General features: G+C 41.0%; 1 protein-coding gene across 1 annotated transcript in view; it reads right to left on the minus strand.

Annotated features, from left to right (window-relative positions):
* The window catches only part of GREB1L (GREB1 like retinoic acid receptor coactivator), a 3,215,862-nt gene that overhangs the window by 2,069,692 nt on the left and 1,121,595 nt on the right, over window positions 1–24,575 (minus strand). The window contains exon 6 of the mRNA XM_044065377.1: window positions 8,583–8,759. Coding sequence (XP_043921312.1) covers window positions 8,583–8,759 — 177 coding nt within the window. The remainder of the gene's footprint in view (window positions 1–8,582; window positions 8,760–24,575) is intronic.

A 24,575-nucleotide genomic window follows, 5' to 3' on the forward strand; every position in this document is an offset into this window, starting at 1 on the left:
AAGCTCTCCTTTAAAACATCTAAACAAAGACAGGAACATGTACATCTGTTGGAAGAAGGGATACATGGGGACCAACCGTAGCCCCTGTAGTACAAGAGATGAAGGAAAGGGATACAGACTGCAAATGCAATCACACTCAAACATATACAATAATAGTAAGCGGCCAACACAACTACTAAGCTCTTACTAATATGGATCACTACTGCACTCCTCACTATACTTAACATTCCCAAAGCAGGCCCTTTCCAGTTAGGGTGGTTGGCTAACTGCTTAAATGAGAAATGTTAAATGGCCTTCAAGATTGTAACAGGAAATCCAGCTCTTGTCCTGGATTCCACACCGAGTCTAACATTTTGAGAAGATTCTACTCTAGGAACAGGTGGCTGTTTCTATAGAACATCCCGGGCATTAGCAACTTTCAGGAAGGCAGTGCTAGCTTGCAGCATCCATTATGGAATCGGATCTGACTTTCTTCTGCAGAACTCTGACATGAGTTTTACAGCAAATGTTGATAACAATATGCTATCCACTGTAAAAATGTTTTGCTACTGTTAATCCTTGTTTTTATTTATTGATTTTGCAAAAAAGACAAACAGCTGATATGAATTTCCTAAGACTTTCAATTCTACCCAAGTAGCAATGCACTCTCTATTCACATTCAGGGAGTGTAGGATCCTCTCTCCCTACACTTGGGATGAGGGAAGAAAAGTGAGAGTTGAATTCCTTGGTTTAGGGTTATCTCTGCAAATATCTCTGGAATAAAAGAAGGGGTAATACAGTGTTCACCTGTCTGTAGGGAACTGCAAAAAAGGGCCCTTTAAAAATGAGTTTGGAGTTCTAAGAATCTCAAACACAGGTGTAGCAATAGGGAAGGCACTTTACCAAGACAGACATTTTGAAGGAATCCATGCAAGGAACCCATGCAACCGGTTCAAATGGTATGAAGGTCAATTTTTCCAGAACTTCAGTTTTCAAGTTCAGGCCACTTTTTTATGAAGGCCTTAAGTGGAGGATGCCCTTGAGGAATTGTTTGAATGGGGGTCTGGATGCCATTTGGCAATCTTATGGGCAAGGCAGGCAGAAACAAAGATGCATCTTTTACACAGGCATAAGCTAAACATGAAGAAAATAGCTTAGACGTACTGAAAAAGCAGTGGCCACTTTGGATGCAATTTTTCCTTTGGCGCAAGGGGGAAAATCATCTATATTTACAGCCTTCTAGCTTCCTACATTACATTAAGCACATCGCAACAGATAAGGCAGCAAGAAGGTAATGGAGTTATATGTTGTACATATGAGGGCATACAGTGTGGGATATACTTGGGGGCACCACACACCATTTCTGAACGTTCACATTCTGACAGGCAGCTGCAGAGGTCCTTTCCTTGCCACCTAAAATAGGTAGAAGAACCAGTGCTGCCTGTGACAGAATGGACAATTAGAATAATTTTGGCCTCTCCTACTTCAATTTTTGAACTACCATGGGGAGATAGGATATAAAGAGGGAAAGCACAAAGAATCAGAACAGACCAGTTTTGATAGAAGGCATCCACTGCACAAAAAACTATTTGGAGCTCTAGACAATAATTTCCTCACCTGTTTGTTGCTCAGAGAAGGAAAGAGGTCCATCTCTGAAACACTCCATTTGTTCATGAAGTCTAACATACTATCCCTGTCTGAAAAGTCCTGTTTAGCTGGCCCATCATGGAATTTTCCTTTGTTGGTATACAACCTGCCTTCAGCAGCTGTCTGAATACTAGGTTCTGTTCCCACAGCAGGATGGCCAGCCTGTATGGCTACTAAGAACACATTTGCCGCTTTTTTGTTTATGTACCACTTAATTGTGGTGTTATCTGTGGTCTGAGGCACAAGACCGAGAAGGTTCACACTTCTTCAGGGAAGCAGTAGACTTCCTGACACTACCAATTACATGCTCTCTGGTAGACAGGCAGGCACTAAAGAGCTTCCACTGTCTGAGTTTATAAACCAGAGGGGAGGAAAGCTCCCACTGATGTCCAGTTCCTCCTGCTCGTCTTAATCAGAAGACACCCAAGTCTTGCAATGAAGAGACATCCCACTTTGGCTTGAGTGGAAGACTCTAGACAAAGGGGGGTTGTTTAGAAACTGGCACCAAGCTAAACAAGAACTGAAGGGAGCTTTGTACCAACTCAGCCAAATTCTGGGTAGGAGGCTGTCACAGTTTAGAAGTAAAATGCTTGCCAGGAAGTAGTTGGTTAGCTATGGCAGGCACATGGGTCACTACTGCCATGGCCTTATGACAGTGGCTACCCTCCAAAATTTGTGAACCCAAGGGGGATTCCCTGGCTTACAGCTTGTGGTGTAGATATCATCTTTCACTATTACCGTGGGAATTGCACCACCTCCTTCCTTAATAAATAAAAGAGGCTCAAGACTGGGTTGTCTGGGGACCAGCACCTGTTACAAGACGTCGGGCATGATCTTCAATCTGGTGGAGCATGTCACCAAAAGGGCAATGTTAGAAATTTCAGCTGTAGTATTAGTGCTGGGAAACTGGCTGTCTACATAGAGATGATGCCCTTGGACTTCGGGTTACTCGAAGAAAGAATAGTTGTGTAAAATCTTACCATAACCATGGATGTCCTCCTCTTCTATATGCCGAAGTATTCATCACATTAGGGAGTCTGCTTCCCAGCTGATTCGTACATTTGGCCAGTACACAAAATCCGACAAGCTATTATGAGGTACATGTGATGCCGCACATCATCCTGTGTACATTGGTCATAGAGAGACGTTGGGTATAAAGCGGACATCAGTAAGCATCAACCTCAGAACTGAATGCCACCAAACATCAGCCTGAGCCTAGGTGAGAAACGTATCACCAGGAAAAACAGGCAACCATAGGGGGATAAGCAATATTGCAGCATATAGAAGAGAAGGACAGCTATGGTTATGGTAAGATTTTTACACAACTATTCTATGTCCTTCTACTCACTGCTTTTTACTCTTTGAAGGTGATTTCAGCCGAGGCACTAAGTTATTTTAATACATTTTTGGTATTGTGGCCTTTGTCGTCATTTTTTTATTTAAACAAATTTTTGGAGGTTGTTTTATACTGAATCTTCAGTAGAACCTTTAGGAGGAGAGGTGTAGGGGAATGCATATAGAAAGATCCCCTTCCAAGAGAATGACAGTGTTCACCTTCCAGGCCAAGGGATGTGGAGCCCTGGCACAAATTTTTGGAAGTTGTCTGTTCATAGGGGAGGCAAAGAGATCTACCTGAGGCATACCCAATGATGGATCTAGTCCAGAAACATATCCGTGTGTAACATCCATTTGTGGGATTGGGTCATGGACCTGCTTAATGAGTCTGTCACCACATTCTGAGCTGAGGGAAGTTAACTGCCTGAAGGGAAACTTGACATTGAAGGGCTAACTCCCAGGTGTGTAGGGCTAGTCTGCACAGGAGGCAAGACTATTTCCCCCTGCTTGTTGACATACCCAAAGACAGTGGTGTTGTCTGTGAACCACCTCAGCACCCCTGGAGTAAGCTTGGGTTTGAAGATATGTAGGGCCAAAATCAGGGCCCTCATTTCTTTTACACTGATATGTTCTTTTGTCGGTGCTGAAGACTAAACATTTCTGAACCTCCAGGATTGTAGAGCTATACCCCATCCTGTGTCTGAAGTGTCTGTTTACAACTCTTGAGAGAGGAGGGGTGGCTGTAGGGGAAGACCAGGATTTTGGTCACCCGAAGGATCCACCAATCCAACTCCTTTTTTATGCAAGGTAGGAGTGGAATCATGATATCTAGAGGGTGGGAGTGCTGTATCCAAACTGTCATATGCAACTTGGCCAAAGGGAGCATGGGATCGTACATGCCATGAACCCTAGGATGTGTAGGAATTCCCTAGCAGTCAGAGATTGAAGGGGTAAGATGCTGTGAAAGTAGGAAGTGAAGAACAGCACCTTTTCTGTGGGTGCCATGAACCCCGGGATGTGTAGGAATTCCCTAGCAGTCAGAGACTGAAGGGGTAAGATGCTCTGAAAGTAGGAAGTGAGGAACAGCACCTTTTCTCTGGGTAGAAAAGCTAGCATCTTGTTTGTCTGGATCAGGCACCCCAGAAAAATTTGGTCTTGCAAAGGGATCAGAGAGAACGTCTGATAGTTTATAGTGAAGCCTAGACTCTCCAGAAGTGAGACAGTGAAGGAAAGATTCTCCTAAAGTAGATCTGAGGACTGGGCTTGGATAAGGAGATCGTTTAGGTAAGGGAAATCTGAATTCCCTACAGTTTCTAGAATGCTATGACAGCAGCCAAGCATTTTGTGAAGACCCTTCATAACACAGAGAGACCAAAGGGTAAAGCACACAACTGAAAATGTGAGGAAGCAACAGAAAAGCGTGAAAAATTCCAGAATGGAGGGTGAATGGAGATGTGAAGATAAGCATCTTTTATGTCTAATGACGCCATGAACACATGGGGAAGAATGAGAGGACAAAAAAAGGGCAAAGTCAGTATCTGAAAGGAGGGGACTTTCAGAAAGGTGTTTAAGTGGGAAAGGTTGAGGATGGGTCTCCAGAGGCCATCATTCCTGGGGACCAAAAACATCCTGGAGTAGAAACCTTTCCTTTGCTGAGAGGAAGGGACCTCTTAAATCATCCTGGGAAAGAAGATCCAAAATGACTTGGGGAAGAATAAGAACTGTTCTTTTGGTGGTTGTGGGATGCCTCTTTAGGAGGGATAAGTTTCCCAAACCATGAAACATCCTCTCTGGATAAGAGAGTACCCAAGAGTCCCAGGTGTTCTGATTCCAAGCAGCAAGACAGACAGACGAAGGGACAGGAGAGTGGATAGCCCTGCAGACAGACAGTCACAGGCTACCAGGCTTAGCTTGGGACTAAAAAGGCCATTTCTGAGCAGGAGTGGATGAGGTAGATTTAGAAGAAGCTTGTCTCCTAGGGCCTCTTACCTTTAGAGGAATAAGGCATGACAGGTTTTCTAACAAAGGCAGTCTTTGCTGGATAGTTCCTTTGGAACCTGGGGACAGGGCAAACAAGGATATGCTTAAGATCCTGTAGCTCCTTACCTTTTTCCTCTAATGATTTGAATAGGTCTGGAACTGAGCTACCAAATAAGGCTTTATTACCCAGAGGAGTATCCATCAATTTAACCTTGACGTCATCAGGTAAGGGTTGTAACCTAAGCCAGAAATATCTCCTTAGGACTGACCCAGAGGCTGCTGTCCTAGCTGAGCCATTTGCAGCATCATCACTGCACTTGGAGTGTCTAGTAACCTTGAAAGAGGAGTTAAGGATGTCTGCCAGTTTAGCCTTGGCAGGAGAATCCAAGAGCTCTGAAAAGGAGTTTTCCTGTATCTGAAATGAGAGGCACAGAGTATTTGGCCATGTGGGTCTGTATAACCTTGCTCTCTTTATCAGAGGGCAGTAGGCGGTGGAAGGCAGTAACTTGAAAGCCTTATCAGGTGATACTGAAATGGTAGCTGGAACTAAAGATGGAGCTTTGAAAAAGAACTTAACGAGTCCTTAGGCAACTTGTAGAACCTGACAGGATGCTTGGGAGCAGGGGGCTGAGGAGTCTGGGCACTTGGATGCGGCCATGAATACCTCTTTTTTTATGTCCGAGGTTTGGCAACAGTCCCACTTGAAAAACTCTTTCATTTTCTGGATAGTTTCTCCAAATGAAATATCCTCCCCAAGGGAATATATACCATTACACTCCTCTTCTGGGTAGGCATACCCTGTTTGGCAGGGGGGGGGGTAATTGGGTGGAGTATGCCAATGACTCATCTCTTGAAAATTCCTCTTCATCTGAAGAGGTATCTGCAGCTGTTCTCTTGAAGGCAGTGGATGGAGAAAAGGCCTACAGAGGAAGGTGAGGACTGGCACAGGGCCATGAAAGCATTGAGAAAGCCTGCCAATGAGGAACTTGTTCTTGTGGAGCAGGAGCAATGTGCTCAGTCTTCAATTTTTCTTTTTGGGAGCTTCCAAGTGATGGAAGGTCCTGACGTTGACCTACATTCCACTATGTCAGTAAGCACATCCTCATGCAAGGTGATTTGGGTGATGTCACGTGGACCTTCAGAAATAATGAGCCACAATTCCTCCTTTTCGCCCCAGTCGGATACCTGCACTTATCTCGAGGATTGCTGGTAGACTCCTTCGGGGCCTCCCCTGTGGTACCCGTTGAAGGGACATCCACTGATATCGGTATAGTCTCCGGGCCTACATCAGCCTAAAAAGAGACACCCCGGAGAGAGGGTGTAGCTGAAAGATCAGGGTGAAGTTTCTTGGCCATTTTTGCTTGTGGCTCCTGTGAAAGACCCAACATCACCTCCATTCCCCATGCCAGACACTTAAGGTATTGGGTCTGGGTCTAGACAGAACAAGCAGAGGTCATGGGTATCTTTATGTGAAATCTGCCTTCCACATTGACACTTGCCCTTCCTAGTTGACATGAAATCACCCAACAAACAAACAGTAGCAAAAAAAAATTTAAGAATGAAGAAACCCAAACTGGGTACTTATCTGTACAAGATTCACAACTGATCTGGCAAGAGAACATCTGGAGAAGGTGAATGAACAGGCGGCAGAAAAGTTCTGAGGTTGGTGCGTGCTGATGTCCACTTTATACTAGACGTCTTTTTATGATCTACATACGCGGGATGATGTGTAGTGTCATATGTACCTTGCAGTAGAGTGTAGACTTTTGTATACTGGCCAGATGTACGAGTCAGCTGGAGGCAGACCCCCTAATGTGATGAGTACTGCAATATATGAATAGAAGGACACCCAGACTGTTCCAGGGTCGCCCTTTCTTCCTCTTTCTATACATACCATCTCCTTAATCCCTTTCCTATGGTTGGTCAGGACATCAGTACCACCCTACTTCTGTGAAACTGCACACATGGGCAGGCTAGTAAAAGAAGTATACCAGTCTTGTTTTGGTTTGATATACCTGCAGGGCTGCCTGTCTTCTCTAACATCTATGGAGGAAAACTCTGGCAAACACTGCAATTGTTCACATCATACTCAGGCCTTAAGCAATACAGTATTGGATGCGACAATCAGTATGCGATTTCTGGCGTCAGGAAATATATAATGCAAGAATGAACTAAAGACAAGGTGGGCCAACATCACTTATAAACCAGGGATGTGAAGCCATATGGAGATAGGGTTACATCCGCCAGGCCATGGGAGAAGGGGGATTAGATTTGAAAACAAGGCCTGACATTAGACTTGACCAGCAAGAGATCCTTATACTGATGACTGCAACAGTGACCCACAAGATCGACTACAACTTAGTTGCGCCAGTGGCATGGCATAGAGGGATAAAGTCCTAACTAAGGCCCAGGCGACCCATGTTTGATTAGTGGCTCAGACCCCTGAGGCTTTGACAGAGAAGGATGAGTGTGCCTATCGCAGGGAAAAGGGCATTCATCTAGGCACTCCCTGAATGGGGGGGGGGGTCCATAAAGGGGAGTAAGTCCTTGGACAGAACAGATGAATGCAAGAGATGAAGGTGGGGAAAAATGAGGGTAGGTTATTAAATAAACAGAAGCAGTCACCAGCATGTTCCCACCCCCCTCTCCCAGATGCTCTTAAGACCCATGATAATCTCAGCTCTGAGTCAGAGAAAGTCCAAGGTGGAACGAAGAGCTTGGCAGACTCGGTGATGAGACAGAAGAATAAAAAAAAAAAAAAAGGGGCAGGGGATAAATTTCAGTTGTACAATACAGACAGGTAAGATACTAAACAGTACACTGGTGTCATTTATATTGCTGTACCACCAAAACATAAAATCAATATTTAGTTCCACAACTTTGATTACGTATAAATAGTGCAGTTCCTCTGCCAGGCTGAGAATGTATTACATTTAACAGCAACTGTCAGGCCAGACAGGAATTTTAAAACTAAGTCTCCCCTGCAATACCTGCGGTAAAATACACAACTTCCTTTACTTACTGAAATACTCCATGCTCATGAGACACCAGAATTCAAATACTGATCACCAAAATGGAAAACATAACTTGGAAAGGTTTCAGAAAGACTGAAAATAATTAACCACTTGTGGCACTTTCAGTTTTCAAACCCATTATATGTACCCTGCCAATAGCACAACTGATGACTAGTTATAAAAACAAAGATTATCCACCAGAAAACTGTAGCATACATAATAAAGGCAAGGAAAAGATGCAATAAAAATATTTTTAAAAACATATTTTGCATGTCTTTGTTTTCATCTAGAACAGTCAGCTGCCCATATTACTACAGATATTAAAGTAAATCTCTGGTAAAATAAAAACATTTCTCACTAGAATGTTTCTATTCTGGTGGTCATGAAAGGGACCAACGTTGCATTCTACTTACTACAAAACTAGCTAATGCTTTAATGTCTAAAAGTCAATCCAAGGCCTTCCAGATTTGCCTGAAGTAATAATGCACCCCTCAGCCTTACCACATGGAAAAATACAGATCAATCATTGTAGAAATGAGCAAGCTGACTGACTAGCGTCCAGTTCACGATGTGCTTACAGAAGTACATTACACACAAAAGAAAAAAGAAAAATGTGTAACTGCTGACCTAAAAGTGCAACTTTCCCATTGTCGTCTGGCAGGAACCGTTTATCTACAGCACAGACCAAAATGTGCTCTGGCAGACTTGGGGTCTTGGCTCCTACCAACAGAAACCCTTCTGGGACCTCTACTTGTTCCATGCATACAGACAATAACCGCAGGTCTTTACCAGCCTGACAGAAACCTGGAACAGATGAAAACTTTTCATTAAACAACTAGTTAAGTCAGGACAGAAAAAATTAGTCTTTTTATTGGTTTTATACAATTTTTCAATGTTCACTGCAGAACAATATCAAATATGAACCAACATTCATGGAGTTGCAGTGTACGACTGAATCAGTGGTGATGTGTAAAACTCCACAGGAAACTGACAGCAAAAACTGCAAGCATTAGACCAGTTACTCTCTATATGCTTTGAAATGAGCAAACAAATGCATAAACTGATGAATCAGAAATGTACCATGACATTTTCATAACTCAAACATTCACCTTATCACTGTAATGTCTACTGCTGCACTACCATGCATACTACTACCACAGAAAAACACAGTCTATACAGAGAGTTCTGCTCATCAATAGTGGAGCCACTTAAAAAATACACAGCATGTTCTCATTCCCAGTCATATTCATCTCAACACATCCCAGTATATAAACCAAACTTGACATGACTGGACTGAAACACTATCTTCAAAAAAGCCAATATCATCAGTACATTTCATGCCCATCTTCAGAATTCATGGAATATCATATGGTAAATGTATTTATTTTGTTCCTTTATGCCTAAAAAGAGTAGTGTGCATCTGCTGCATAGTACTGTGCTTCCTTTTCAATTTCTTGGCTGGTCCTACTCTATTCCTTGTGGTTGAACCTTCTATGGACTCTCCCATCCAAGTCTATAAACACATGTTTACATACATATTACACATACATAATTATATATGTACACAAACAGGGAGGGTGGGTGGCCTAATGGTTAAGGTGTTTGCCTTACAAACACAAGATGCAGGGTTAGAGTCTCACAAGGGATAACTGGCTAGGCTTAAAATGGCCCACAAGGGCAATTAGCCTAGTACTAATCTATGAACCTATGAACACACTATACATACATATATGTACATGGGTCTACTTCAGAAGACTGAAAAACCCAAAGACTGAATCCCAAAAGACTGAAAATTCAAAATACTGAATGACAGAATTTGCCCCTTCTCCACTGATAAGGAATCTTGGAGTTGGTATATATAATTAGCAAGGGGTGTGGGGGGCTTGCCCCTTGCATTAACAATGTGCTCAGTATTTTGAATTTTCAGTCTTTTGGGATTCAGTCTTTTGGTTTGCCAGTCTTCTGAAGTAGACCCAAGTGCACATATGTGTGTGTACATATATATATATATATATATATATACACACACACACACACACACACACACACACACACACACACACACACACACGCACACATGTATTTGAACATTTAATAGTTTGACCATTTGACATACATGCATATATACATATGTGTGTGTATATGTGTATGTACATATGTGCATATAATAAAAAAAAAAATCAAAACTCACCCCATCAAAAAAATACAAAATAAAAAAATAAAAACAAAAACCTAAACACTTACAACAATTTTTTTTTGCATGGTGGCAAACCCTCCCGCATCTCTCACACCCCTGCAACTTATTTATACAAACTCCAAAATCGCACTACAGTGGTCAAATTGCAAATTCCCAGCCCCCACTGTACTGTAGTCCCGCACATACAGACACCAGCAAAATGGGATATATGCATTTTCAAACTCTCTTACTCAGCTCTGCATTGTTTGGACATCTGAAAAGAGCCCAGATATACAAATGGGTCTACTGCTTTACATCGAAAATACACTTCTTCGAAATAGAGCAGTAGACCCTACACTTCAGCGAAAGTCCACAAACGAAAGTGCACTTTCGATGAAGTCTACTTCCCCGGGCTACCCAAAAAAACCCACACTAAAACATGTTTTTGCAGGGGGGCAAGCCCCCCTGCACCACCAATGTGGGGTCTGTGCCCCCCACACCCGCCTGCTTAAATATACCAACTCCGAGATCGCACTACAGCGGGGAAAAGGGAATATTCCCATTCCGCGCTGTAGTATGACTGCCGAAGTCAATGTTCGAAGTTTCACTACTTCGAACAAGTGGACTTGGTGAAGTGGGGTTCAAAGTAGTGAAACTTCGAACATACTGACGGATCCCATACAAACACGTGCAAACACAAGCGCGCATGCATGCGCACACACAAAGTGTGTGTGTATGTGTATATTATTGAAATGCAAATGCACTGAAATTCAAGCAATCAATGCAACCATTTTGAAATTCAATACATCACAAAACTCATACCATTTAAAACTAAAATGATTACAAAATGAAACATGCAGATTCTTTTGGAACTGGATTACCAAAACCCACTACACATTCAGATAAAATTTTTCTGAAAACAGAATGTTACAGAAAGCCTTTTTGGAAAGTAAGGTGCAAGATGGTGCAGAAGGTCCGTGCTTCACCTTATTAATACCTGCTAATCAAAACTCTGCACCTTATCTTTCTACCACTAATCTAGACAGCTCAGACGTACAAACATACAAACACAAACCACCACACAGTTATGCCCTCACTTAACCCTACCCTGACAAACCTATACTCACACAAACACTACCACTACTAATAAAATACCGGGCTATAAAGAACTGAAAAACTATAACACACACCACAGACAGCAGTACTCGGTTACTAAAAAGACTTGAAAGTAGAACGTAATTAAGCGCTCATGTTCTCTTTAATTTAAGAACTTCATCAGAATAATTAATTACACAACTACTCAGTATTTAAAAGGCATGCCTCATGATGTCATCTCATTTTCACCAATGAAAACCACCCATCAATAAAATCAAAACAATATATTACTATCCATACTTTTCATTGTTTGAAAAATAATTAAAAAATCATATTGTAATAAATAAAACTACCACCACTAATGCCAAAAAGTACAGTTGTGTACACTTACCATAAATGTAGATGTTCGAGTGTAATCACTGTTGCAGTCATCACAATTGGGTTATCTGCCTGCAGGTAGCCCTCAGTCGGCCTGAATACCAGAAACTTAATATTTCTGCGTCGGATACTGTCACTCCAGGACTGACGTCAGGTTGTCAGGGGTATAAAAACAGGCAGCCAACGCCATTACATCAGTTTTTCTTGCCCCAAATGTCAGGAGCCCCCCAATAGGGAGCTAAGTTATGGTGGGGGAAAACACCACCAGTAAAAAGTAAATACCAATACCAATACCTCTGAAAAGGGGGGAGGGTAGTAAAAGGCATAAGAGAGTTTAGAGAGAGAAAGATAGAGAAAACCAGGAGGCTAGAAGGAAGGAAACCAGGACTGCAACCAGTGGATACACTCGAACATCTACATTTATGGTAAGTGTACACAGCTGTACTATGTTCTTCGTATTTCACTATTGCAGTCACCACACTTGGGTAGATTCCCAAAGCTGAAGAAGGGTGGAGGCAGTCACGAAGAGTTAGGGCTGGCTAGAATGCCTTGCATGACTGCTGTTGCAAAACCTGCCCTGGATTTGGAAAAGATAGGCTTCTTTTAAGTCTAGGGTGACTAACCAGGCATCCTTGGCTAGCATAGGTAGAAGCTGCTGCAGGGTGAGCATTCTGAATTTTGGTACCATCAGGATGGTGTTGAGAATGAAAAAAATCCAGGATTGGGCACCAAGAACCCTTGACCTATCTGTTCCGCAGGAACAGGCTGAATTGCCCTTATGGAGAGCAGGGACTGGACTTCGTTTTGAGCCTCTGCCCACTGGTTTAGAGGAAGGTCTCGGAACCTTTTTTGGGTTGGCAGTGAGTGGAAATAAAATCTGTACCCTTGGGATACAATGTTGAGGACCCACTGGTCTTTGGTGATGGGAATCCAGTTTTTTGCATGAAGGGCAAGTTTTCCCCATATGGGCACAAGCAGTTGGACAGAGGAGGGAGTGGAATTGAGCAGTCATTGTGAATTCTTTCCGAAAGGGGGTGGTTTAGCACTCCCTGCTTTAGAGATGGAGGCACTCCAGTGCTTAGATCTCTGCATACCCCTAGACTGTATTCTGGGTGGTCTGTTTCCCCTGGGTCTAGTTTGAGATGGCCATGAAGGGGCTGGAAAGGACCAATGTTTTGAGGGAAAATGGTTACTGAATATAGGAGGCTGTACTTGCAGGCATTATTTGACCGTCTGCAGAGATTTACCTTTTTCTTCCATCTTTTTAAGAACCTCTCTGCTTTGGTGCCAAACAGATTGTCCTTGTTCAAAGGAGCGTCTAGTAACTTGGATTTGACATTATCTGGCAAGGTCTGCTCCTTAAGCCAAGCATGCCTTCTCAGTACAGAACCAGTGACTGCTGCCCTGCAAGATGCTTCTAGGGTGTCAAAGCCACACGGCAATGCATGCTTACTGACTTGGTTTGCAGAATGCATAAGCTCTTGCAATTCTTTATTTTCTGCACAGTCTGTAAAGGTAGCTATTTTTTGCTTAACAAGTTCCATAATATGTTGTTGGTCCATCAGCATGTGAAACTGACAATTCAAAGCCCCAATGGCAAGAGTTGCAGAGGTATATACTTTCTTACCCCATCTGTCCAAAGCTCTGGAATCCCTGTCCGAAGGGTGGGATTCTTAGCTGTGGGTGCCTTACACCCTTAGGCCCCTGGGAAATGATCGCTGGGTCAGCAGTAGGATTTTTGAAAAGAAAGTTGCGAGAGTCAGGTACACTGTAGTACCTGTTTGGTTTCTAGGGACAGGGAGTAAAGTATCAGGAGTAAAACTGGATTTCATAAAGACATCAACAACTTCCAGGAATATTTCCAAGACTGGAGGTATTGCTAAAGGCCTGTGTTGTGGCAAGTCTAGAAATTCTCTGAGTCTCTTTTTGGACTGAGGATAATCTTGGCATTCCCAGTGGAAATGCTCTCTTAAAGTATGCAAGGTTTCACTAAAAGAAAAATCCTCTGGAGGAGAGGCAGAGGAAATGGATTCCTCTGCATCAGAATCCTCATAAGCAGATAAGGGCATGTCTTCATAATCAGACACCTCAGAGTCGTCGCACTCTTGGTCTGTTGAAGTTGCTGGGGACTGGTCTCTTTTTCTCTTAGCAGGGGAAGGCTGATTTCACCTAGTCAGCATAATAAGGTCTTCTGCCATTCTAAGCATTTTATTTTGTGGCAAGGGAGCTGCATGCGCTTTGCTCGTCAGTTTTCTAGGCGTAGCACGTACTCTAGAAACGTGGTAGTTTTAGACAGAACTGAAGTAGTCGGTTTGTGTCAAACATCAGTAGTGCGAAGAACTTATTCAGAAGCCGGTGCCTTCTCAGCGGCTCCGGACCCATCCAAGGTAGAGACATCCACCGGTTCCATAGTCGAAGAAGAGTCTCGCGGCATACCGGAATCCAAATGGGTTTAGGGAGAGGCCTGCGAATTCAATGAATCAGGCATCAAGGGCTGCGAAAGTGCCTCACTGAGTACCAGCGAACTGGCAACTAGCTTAACGGAAGCGTCGTCGGCAGCTTTGAACCTGTGCAGTCTGTCTCTGTCTTTAACCCTTATGTTTTTTCGGAAAATCGGTAGTCGGATGGCTTACCGAAGTCATTTCGGAATACGGAGATAGAGAACAAGAGTATTTAACGACAATAAGGACCCGAAGATGAATGGTTCGGGCGTTGAACAAGGCACAAAACTGACCGCGAGGTACATCGTGGTCTGGGCCTAGACAGGTGACACAGTAAGCATGAAAATCTTGGTGTGGTATTTGCTTTCCACAGGCAAGAAAATTAACTTTTTCTGACATTGGTTAGAGCAAGAAAAAAAGGATCCCCAATGGGGTACTTAGCTTTAAAAGATTTCAGGATGATTCAATTTGTAAATGAAAACTCAGGTAGCAGCCGACCAGCACTTGCGAACTGCTTCTGCTTTGGGCTCCTCAGCAAGAAAGACTGATGTAATGGCGTCAGTTGCCCGTTTTTATACCCCTGACGAACTGACGTCAGTCCTGGAGCGACAGCAACCGATGCAGAAATACTAAATCTCTGGTATTCGGGCCAACTGTGGGCTACCTGCAGGCAGATAACCAAAGTGTGATGACTGCAACAGTGAAACACGAAGAACATCTTTCATATCAGAAAGTTTCAGTATTAGTTTCCCAAACCCATATTTAACTTCTCTACATGCAACCAATGTTCCATTCATGCAAAATGTTAAACTTTTAATGAGAGGAACTTAACACTTCTGAATCTTTCACTAAGTCGAACAGCAACAAATTTGTCAGTCTAACACCTGTGTGTGTGTCTCTCTCTCTCTCTCTATATATATATATATATATATATATATATATACGTATATATATATATATATATATATATATATATATATATATAAAGTTGGTACTAGGCTATCAGCCCTAGGGCCTATACAAGCCTAGCCATAACAATTCCTTGGCTATTTCTTCTCAGAATATTTACTTCCCTGATCCCCTGTCTAGCAGGGCGACTGACGTAATCCCCAAGGTGAATTGCCCATCTCCCATCCAATCGTCAAGGTTCCTTTTTAAGAGGGCCAAAGAGGCGCTCAGCTTGATGTATGTATGTGCGTATATATATATATATATATATATATATATATATATATATATATACACACACATACATACACAGACACACACACACACATATATATATATATATATATATATATATATATATATATATATATATATATATATATATATATATATACGCACACACACAAAAAGAGACACAAACATATGTACACACAAATGTGCTGTAGCATGCTAATTTAAAATGTGACTGCTGCTAAGACCAGACCACCTTAAACAAAATGACAATTAAGTTGGACAACTGTGACTGGCCAAATTGAAACAAAGGAGGAGTTACAGCACACTGGAGCTGCAAAAATAGCAACATCAACATTCCGAATGCAACAAGATGGAAGATGTGATGTCGCTTACTGCATATGTATATGCCGCATTATGTTTTTCCCTCCTCTCTCTCTCTCGCTTTTTTTTTTTTTTGTGATTCAGAATGCTGCTAAAAAAGAAGCATGAAAGCCATATAGCTTGACAATGGTTGGCAGTTCTCAGTAAAGATCTGACAAACGCATTTTTTTTTGTACTCAAACATCCAAATGACTGCACCAAACAAACTGATGTCAAAGAGCAGGTGGAAGTCTGAAAGGTCGAGATGAGCATTGGCGATTTCCATAATGTGGGAATCTGAAGGACCGAAAATCTGGATTTATATATACCAACTAAGATATTGCAATTTCTCAAAAAAATCTCGATTACTCCAAGGTATGGCAAGCTATCCGAGTTGATTTATACAAGTTTGGGAGTGTAGGAAACTCCCTCCCCCCCCACACACACACAGAGGGGTGTAGTGGGGGTTTCCCCCTTACAAAGAAGTTTAAAGAGAAGAGCAATGTTTGCCATTTGCGCGTCTAAATTTTCTGTAGTTTTTTTTTTTTTTTTTTTGGCACATCAGGCTTGTCATTTCAATAAGGAACCTAAATAGGACTTGGAAGAGTTTTCTAAGAAAGCTATAGTTAACAACTGCCCTAAGAATGAACACAAGAATATAGCTAAATTGCATGTGGCCGCTTCATTTTCTAATGTACTTTCAATTGTCAGGTCCTGATGACTGCCAACCAAGGAGAATGGGAACACGCTGGACCATACCGCTCAACCTCTTAGTGCAAAAAATCTGGACAAACATGAAATAATGGGGGGGGGGGCAAAGGCCCCAAAATAGGGACATATTTTAAATATTGTTCTTACAGACTTTTAAAGTTGCTTGAACAGTATTTGTCTTAGCATGCATTTTCTGAAGGAAATGTCTGAAACTCAAATATATGACATTTAATTTCAATCTTCAGTGATTTCCCAGAAAACCACAAATTTTATGAAGAATAGGCCAACATATAAGGCAAAAATCTGGACAGTTGAGAGGTATGCGCTGGAGGCACACAATGTCAAAATACAGCATGGAATCAACAGTTATAAATGCTACTGAAAAGCTGCATTTGTTTAACCTAACGAGTTGGCCTCAAGAATGCATCAATGGATGAGGCAAGAATGCAGTCCAAGTAAATTCCAAGACAAGAAATTCATGAGAAGTTAATGAGAGAATTCTTACGGATTTTACTTGCATGACTGCTCATATGAGATGACAGACAATCAAACTTGTGCAAAAGCATATAGCTTGGGAGACGTCTGTAGCTATAGAAAGTAATCATCTGCTGCTTTTACCAGCCACCATGTTAGGGAGCAGATAATTACTGTGACCAGTCCATCAGCGATTTGAATCTATCAGTCTTTTAAATTGAAACGTAATTAGTGGTAAGATGCTGAAGAATGGGACTTCAAACTGCTGTGGTAGACTGTATGACAACTAACATCACATATTAATAGAAAATGCAGAAGAAAGATGAATTAGAAATCTAGTAAGACCAACTTACTACTAAATCTAGTAAGACCAACTTACACCAATAGTTTTTTACACCACCAACAAAATGTTGATCATGAAATGTTAATGATTACAGCGAATTTTTCGAGCCCAGCTGTACATCTTCAGCAATTGTGGTTCTGCATAAAAATGACAATCGCAAGAGACAGCTGATTGGCATCACAAGATAGAAGTAAAGTTCTTTACCAAAATATTAAAAGTTGCTTCTATTTAACAGAACATATATGTATTTTAAGTATTTGGTAATGATGGTACACAATGTCATGGTTTCACAGGTTGAGAACTACAACTGTCAGCTGCAGGAACATCACTGATTTTGTTTCAAATTCTTTTTTCTGTCGGTTTAATTTCTCCAAGTCTTTTGGGTTTGTAATATCATGATGGGAATGGACCCCATTCCTAAGTCAAAGTATGATTAAAGTTCATGAAATTAGTACTGTTTCAAGCTTGATGTTAGCCGAAAGTACTCATCACAGCACCAACAATGTGCCCAGAACGGACTCCTGTGATTCACATGGAGTTGCATGCATCAGTAGCATATCTAAATAAGACTGTAAATTCTTTTTTATGAAACACATTGTTCCTACTACTATTGGTTCTGTCTTGGTACCTTTCCACATTAACCTAATTTCTGCCTGCAAATCCTGGTAATTTATGACTCTCTCTCTCTGTATGCAAGATACTGTAGTCACTGGGTGTAGCAATTTCATTGATCAATGCTACTTTCATCTTCTTTTCATCTATTTTCTAAACTGTTGGTAATAGGTGATCTGTAAAATATTGCCACTGTAAAGTATTATTAGCAGTGAGCTACTACTGTATCCGTTAATATTTATTTGTATCAGTACAAATTCTTGCCAGTTAATACTGTCATAGTTATTTCAATTCTATTATAACACAGATAGACAGACTAATGCACACTTAGTCTAAAACATCACTTGTTGTGTCTTTCGGCTTTTCCAGGTTAGGGGTCGCCACAGCGGAACTCCGGTCCGCTAATGATTGGCAGTAGATTTTTACGTGTTGGGTTGCTGGGCCTAACGCACAACCTTCAACGAAGGAACGCCCATTCACGCATGTCGCCACACAAAAGACGCTCTAACTGAGAATCGAACGGGCGTCTAACTGTGAGGCGACAACGCTACCACAGCACCACCACCGCAGTAGTCTAAAACATCACTAAAGAGTGAAAATGCTGTCCAGTTTATATACTCTTAAATGTCAAACAATGTTATTTTTTAACGTCCTTGTGACTTGTTCTTCTGGTTTCTGTTTGTATCATGAAAAAGTCCCTGGTTATTTCTAGCCTAGACACTTTCTTATGTCCTTCTTTGGTGCTGTATCTGAAGACTTCACAAAAAGCCTCTCCACGTCATCTTTGCATCACTTGAAGTGTCTGTATTTTATTTCATTTATTTCTGCATCTGAAGGCTCAAAGAAATCAACTTCCTTTTTTCTACAACAAGATGCCTTTACAGTAAGCCCACAGCTATTTGTTAATATCTAAGATGAACATTTACAAGAAATTATCTGTTCTTGCAAACAAGCCATATTTTCTTTTACTGTACACACAGTATAATTTTGGGGAAACCATTTTAATTTATGCAATATCTCTATCATGATCTCCATGTAATATAAACTTCATCATTCTCTATAATGCTTTGCGGCTCATGTTTCTAATGCTTCTCAGTTACCTCAATATCATAATATTTGCACAATGTCCAATGCAACAGTCTTGCCACATTATAATGCCTTTCAGTACACAGGCACTCTGCCATTAGGGCATCACACCCAGCAACAAGATGTGCAACTGTTTCCAGTTCTGTTTTACAGAACCTGTATTTGTCTGTTTCTCCCACATGTTCAATGGACTTTGTAAACCAAAGTGTATGCAGTCCATTACCCTGGGCCACCAATATTAACTTTTAATTTTTTGCTTAAATTCACTTCTCCTTGCTCATTCCTGCATCAGATCCTGATCAACATGAAGTTGTTCCAGGAGTTTTTTGTAGTTGCAACTATATTTATACCTTTACCACATCATTCCTTGTCTTCTCATTGGATCTTTCTCCTTGTATTTTTTTCTTTTATTTTTTGGCACATTCAGTTGCTGCCTGATTTTTGTCTACTTTGGTTTGATTTCCATTACCACTTGATACCGATATGGTTCTGCTAAATTAAGCAGGGAAGTCATCTTAGACTTGTCCCTCTTATGTTTTAAAACTTTCACTATGATTGGATCTGATGAAGTTAGCGGATCTGTATGCAGTCTTATGACTGCAGATATATATATGTAATCAATTTAGAGGATGCCCATACCTCCTTCAGAACGATGAATATAATCTTGGTATATAATTATTTTTATATCTCATGAAGCGTTTTTTTTGTTTTCCTCCAAATGATCCAATACCTTTTGGGGCCAGTCAATCACCCCAAAACTGAGCAAATTAGTTATAGCTTGGACTTTGTTCCTAGATGTCAGGGCTGTTTTCAGTGTTAATCTTAGTCTTCAAAACTATTCCTTACTGAATTTTATTCACATTTGTTAACGTTTTATTGCTGATCCTTCAATTCCAAAACATTTAAACACTCCAGCCTGCTCAAGCTCCTTTTGATCACATTCCTGTCCCGGACTGACATTTTCTTGGTGCTGCAGCTTTCCAGCTTTAAATGTTGCTTTTGCACATTTACCAAGACTAAAGAAACATTCTTATATCATCTGAGAACATTTTGACCACTTGCAGTTGTGCTTTCAGCTCCTCATCTGATGAGCTATGTAGTTTTAAATCATTCACAAAAAGAAGTTTTTACCTTTTTTTAGGCAGCTTAAAAAAATAAGGGCAAGACAAAATAGCAGTGGTGAAAGTCACCCTAGAACATCCCACTTTGAATTTTTATCTCTGACATAATAATTTATCTTCTATCATGGCTTAGCTGCAAAGTGGTTTACCACAGTTTCAAGGTCACTGCAATGTAAATGATAATGGAGGGTGTATCTTATAGATCTATATATTCATGAATGTGGGATGCTGTCAAATGCTTTTTTGTTGTTGTTGTGACTTTCGCCTTTTCCCGGTTAGGGGTCGCCACAGCGGAACTCCAGTCCGCTAATGATTGGCAGTTGATTTTTACGTACCGAGTTGCCAGCCCTGACGCACAACCTTCAACGAAGGTAAGCCCATTCACGCATGTCTCTATGCAGAAGACACTCAGAGTCGAACCGGACAGCGTCTTACTGTGAGGCGACAACGCTACCGCAGCACCACCACCGCAGATAATCTATCCATTTCTAGCCATGCCATACTTAGATTCTTCACCCTTTTTACAATTCTCCATTATGACTTTAACAAACAAACATTTGTTCCATATGACTTCCTTTTGTTCTATTGCCATGACTGACTTCTACATGACTATAAACTCTGTTGGCATCAATTCCAGTACATAGTTTATAGATCTGGGGAAAGCAAATTATTGGTCAAGTGTTTTTAGGATAGCTTGCAGGTGCACTCTTAAGGAGCATCATTTTTCCTGTTGTTAATCAAGCTGATGTCTGTACGGGATGTGCATATTAGTTGTTCTTACTCAGGGCTTCATGTGAAAATGCTAATACTTTTAGTCAGAAGTTAGGTACAGCATCTAGGCCTGGGGTTTTCCATACAGGAGCTTTTCTTAATTTTGTTTCAATTTCTCTGGCCATTACTTCATTCCATTTCATATCCTGTACATGTGAATGTCTTACACTTTCTTTTATTACTTCTATCCATTCAATATATTTATGTTCCACAGGGTCTTCATAGATATTTCACCAAAATATGTCTTTCTTTTTGGTGGTGTTTCTATTCCTTTTGCTTTGTTTCCCAATTCTCTCAAATTTTATTGTGCCCTCAATTAATTGTTTACTTTGTACTTTCTCCACATATTTGTACATCAGCTACATTTTTCTGCCTGTGTTAATATATTTAGCTTATTACTTGCAATAGTGTACAGGGCCTGATCTGTTCTGATACTGCAAGTTACTTTTATCATGTCTATCTTTTATACGTATTTTTTTTATCTGTTCCCTCTTCTACACTCTTTTTAACAGTGACACTTCATGTCTTACTTGCTTTATAGTTCTCTATTCAGTACTTCCATGATGGCGTTTGATTTTTCCCTTCCCTTATTGCTCTGTGTTTATGTAGTAAGAATATCTGTTATTAATTTATCTGCACAGTAATATATCCTCGTTGCTTCTGTTATATCACATGAATTTCTATTAAAAGTCTTGATTACTCTATTAATTTCTTTTATCACATTTCTAACATTTTGGGTCTTACTGGCTTTCTGTAATCTATTTATTTCGATCTTAATATTTTTACCCATCACTACTAAATCAAGCAACTCTTCCCTAAGTGCACTTTCTTCTAAACTGAGGGCACATTTTTCTCTGTCTCCACTGGACATTCTAGAAAAAGTTGCATCCTGCGTCATCCGTTGCTCTTTCATATGGGAACTCACTAGCCTATTTCTACACAACACTGACTGCATTGAGCATTCCCCCCACTGCTTCCTGCTCCTTCCCTTGTTGTACAACTCCAACTAAACTTTTCTACTGGCTTCCTACTGAAGGCTCCACAGTATCATCATGTGGTAAGTGATCAGATGCTTCCGGTTCCACCCGCTTCTTATTTTGGGGACTCATTGTTCCATCACGCTGTGATGTTATCAGTGCTGGATTTTCTACACTAAATTCTTCACTTTGTGAGTAACACAACTTCAGTTTCTATTTCTTTAAACTTCCCATTACTAATTTTCTTTTCTACTTTCCTCCTTTGTTTTCTTATTTTTTTTTACATTATGACATTTTCTATATCCAGATGCCTTTGCTTGTATTTCACTTCAAGAATCTTTGGTGCTGCTTTTTTGTATTGATTAGCTTTGCTTTTTCCTTTGCATAAACATTACACCATATATAAACCCCTCTCTTTCCCACATCCATATTTCTTCTTCAAATGTCTCCCACTCCACCGGAGTCTTTTTACTTTGGGGACTCATTGCATCATGCTGTGACATAACCTGTGTTAGACTTTCTACACCAAATCCTTCACTTTGCAGGTTTTCCACAACTTCAGCTTCTGTTTGTTTAGCTTCGGCTTTACTAATCTTCTGTTCTACATTCCCCCTTTGAGGTCTTATTTTTTTGTATTGTGATGTTTTCAACATCTGCGTGCCTTTGCCTGTATTTCTCTTCAAATATCCTTGGAGCAGCTTTTTTATACTGATTATCTCTGGCTCTCTCTTTTGTATAAGAGCTACACCATATCAGATCTCTTTCTTCCAAATGTCCATATTAGTTTTTTATACTTTTAAAAAAATGTCCAGGTTTTGTTCTTTATATTTACGTACTTCTACTGTCGCTTCTTTTTCCAAATGACCCAAAATTTTGGGTCTATATAATGTTTTTCATGGATCTGTTCTATTAACGAACACAAATTTGCATTTGAAGCTTTTGACAGTTTTTCCTGTGCAACTACTTTTTTTCCTCCAATTTCTCTCTCTTTGAATATATTCTATCTGGAAATTCTGGACTTCTTGCATAATAGTAACAATACATCACTTATTTATCCTCAACAGTCCACTTTATCATCTTTATAACTTTTTTTTTGGCCAGTCAGTTTTTGTGGACAACTATTTGCTTCAACAATTGGGGGGGGGGGGGCATTCTCCCCTTGCAACTGGCCTAAAGTACAGTTGTGTACACTTACCATAAATGTACATGTTTGAGTGTATTCACTGTTGCAGTCATTACATTTGGGTAATCTGCTGGCAGGTGGACCTCAGTCGGCCTGAATTCCAAAGTCTTGGGTCCTGCGTCGGTTGCTGTCTCTTCTTCCATGACGTCAGGTCATCAGGGGTATAAAACAGGCAGCCTACGCCATTTTCTTTAGTTTTTCTTGCCCCAGATGTCAGATGACCCCCAAATGGGGAGCAAAGATATATATATATAATATATAAACTATATATACATGCAACATAAACACAAACTTTACCTTCATCTAAAAGCAAATACACCAGAAAGGCTGTAGAATATAGTAAAGGAAAGAGAAGCTCCAGAATAAAAGGGGGGTGGCGGGCTGGTAACCTGGACTGCAACAGTGAATACACTCAAACATCTACATTTATGTTAAGTGTACACAACTGTACTATGTTCTTCGTGTTTCACTGTTGCAGTCATTACATTTGGGTAGAATCCCAAAGCTATGGATGGGAGGCTGGAGCTAAACAGCATTACGGGCGCCCATAAAGCCCTGCAGAACTGCAGTGGCAAAGCTTGCCCTGGACTTAGAAAAGAGAGGCAGATGATAACGCTTTGTAAAAGTATGAACAGAACTTGGTACCCCTCTGAGAAAAGCTGCTGATGTAGCTGCAGCCCTGGTGGAATGAGACCTAATGCCCTTGGGCCATGATGTAAGTAATAGAAACAAATGCAGTGGCTTATCCACTTTGAAATAGTCTGCTTTGAAATAGCCTTTCCCTTTGATCCTGCAGCAAATGCCAACAGTAGCTGCTCAGTTTTTCTTAGAGCTTTAGTCCTGCTCAAGTAGAACCTTAGTTGTCTGTGTGCATCCAAGGAATGCAGAATCCGCTCCCCCTTGTTCTGCGGATTTAGATAAAAAGTTGGCAGATGAACAGTTTGGTTAAGAGTCACAATGGAAACCACCTTAGGCATAAAGGAAGGATTGGTCCTGAGGGACACCCTGTCTGGGTAAAATATGATAAAAGGCTCCACAGCCATGAGGGCCTGTAGCTCTGAAACCCTTCTTGCTGAAGTAATTGCCAAGAGCAAAGCTGTTTTCCATGATAAAAACTTTATATCTGCAGTAGCAGCTGGTTCAAATGGAGGCAGGGTGAGCTTTTCCAACACAAAATTGAGGTCCCATGCAGGAATTGGTGATCTTCTGGGAAGCCTTAAATTTTTGGCCCCTCTAAGATACTGTTTTAGCAAAGGGTGAGAAAAGATCTGTGGCTCTGTGCTGTAATGAGCCGAGATGGCAGAGGCATGGATTTTTATTGATGAAAAAGATAGGCCTTTGTCAAGTATTGTAAAATCTGAGGAATATTTGGCTCTGCTGTGTCAGTTCCTTGTGCCTGGTTCCAAGCACAGAATCTCTTCCATTTATCAGCATAAGATTTTCTACTACTAGGCCTTCTGGCTTCCAAAATGACATCCATCACAGATTTACTGAGAGGTGTTGTTTGCATAACTACATGATTAGCCATGCTGCCAGGTTCAGTGTTTGGAGCTGATTGTGCAGGATCTGATTGTTTTGCTGAGACAGTAAGTGAGGTATTTGAGGCAAGTACCAAGCTGGGAATTGAGACATATTCCTTAGGATTGGGTACCAGTGTTGCCAAGGCAGTCCGGGGCAATTAGTATAATTTTTGTTTTTTCTTGTCTGACC

This window comes from Protopterus annectens, chromosome 3.part0 (assembly GCF_019279795.1).
Source record: "Protopterus annectens isolate FY-2018-M chromosome 3.part0, PAN1.0, whole genome shotgun sequence".
Lineage (NCBI taxonomy): Eukaryota > Metazoa > Chordata > Ceratodontiformes > Protopteridae > Protopterus > Protopterus annectens.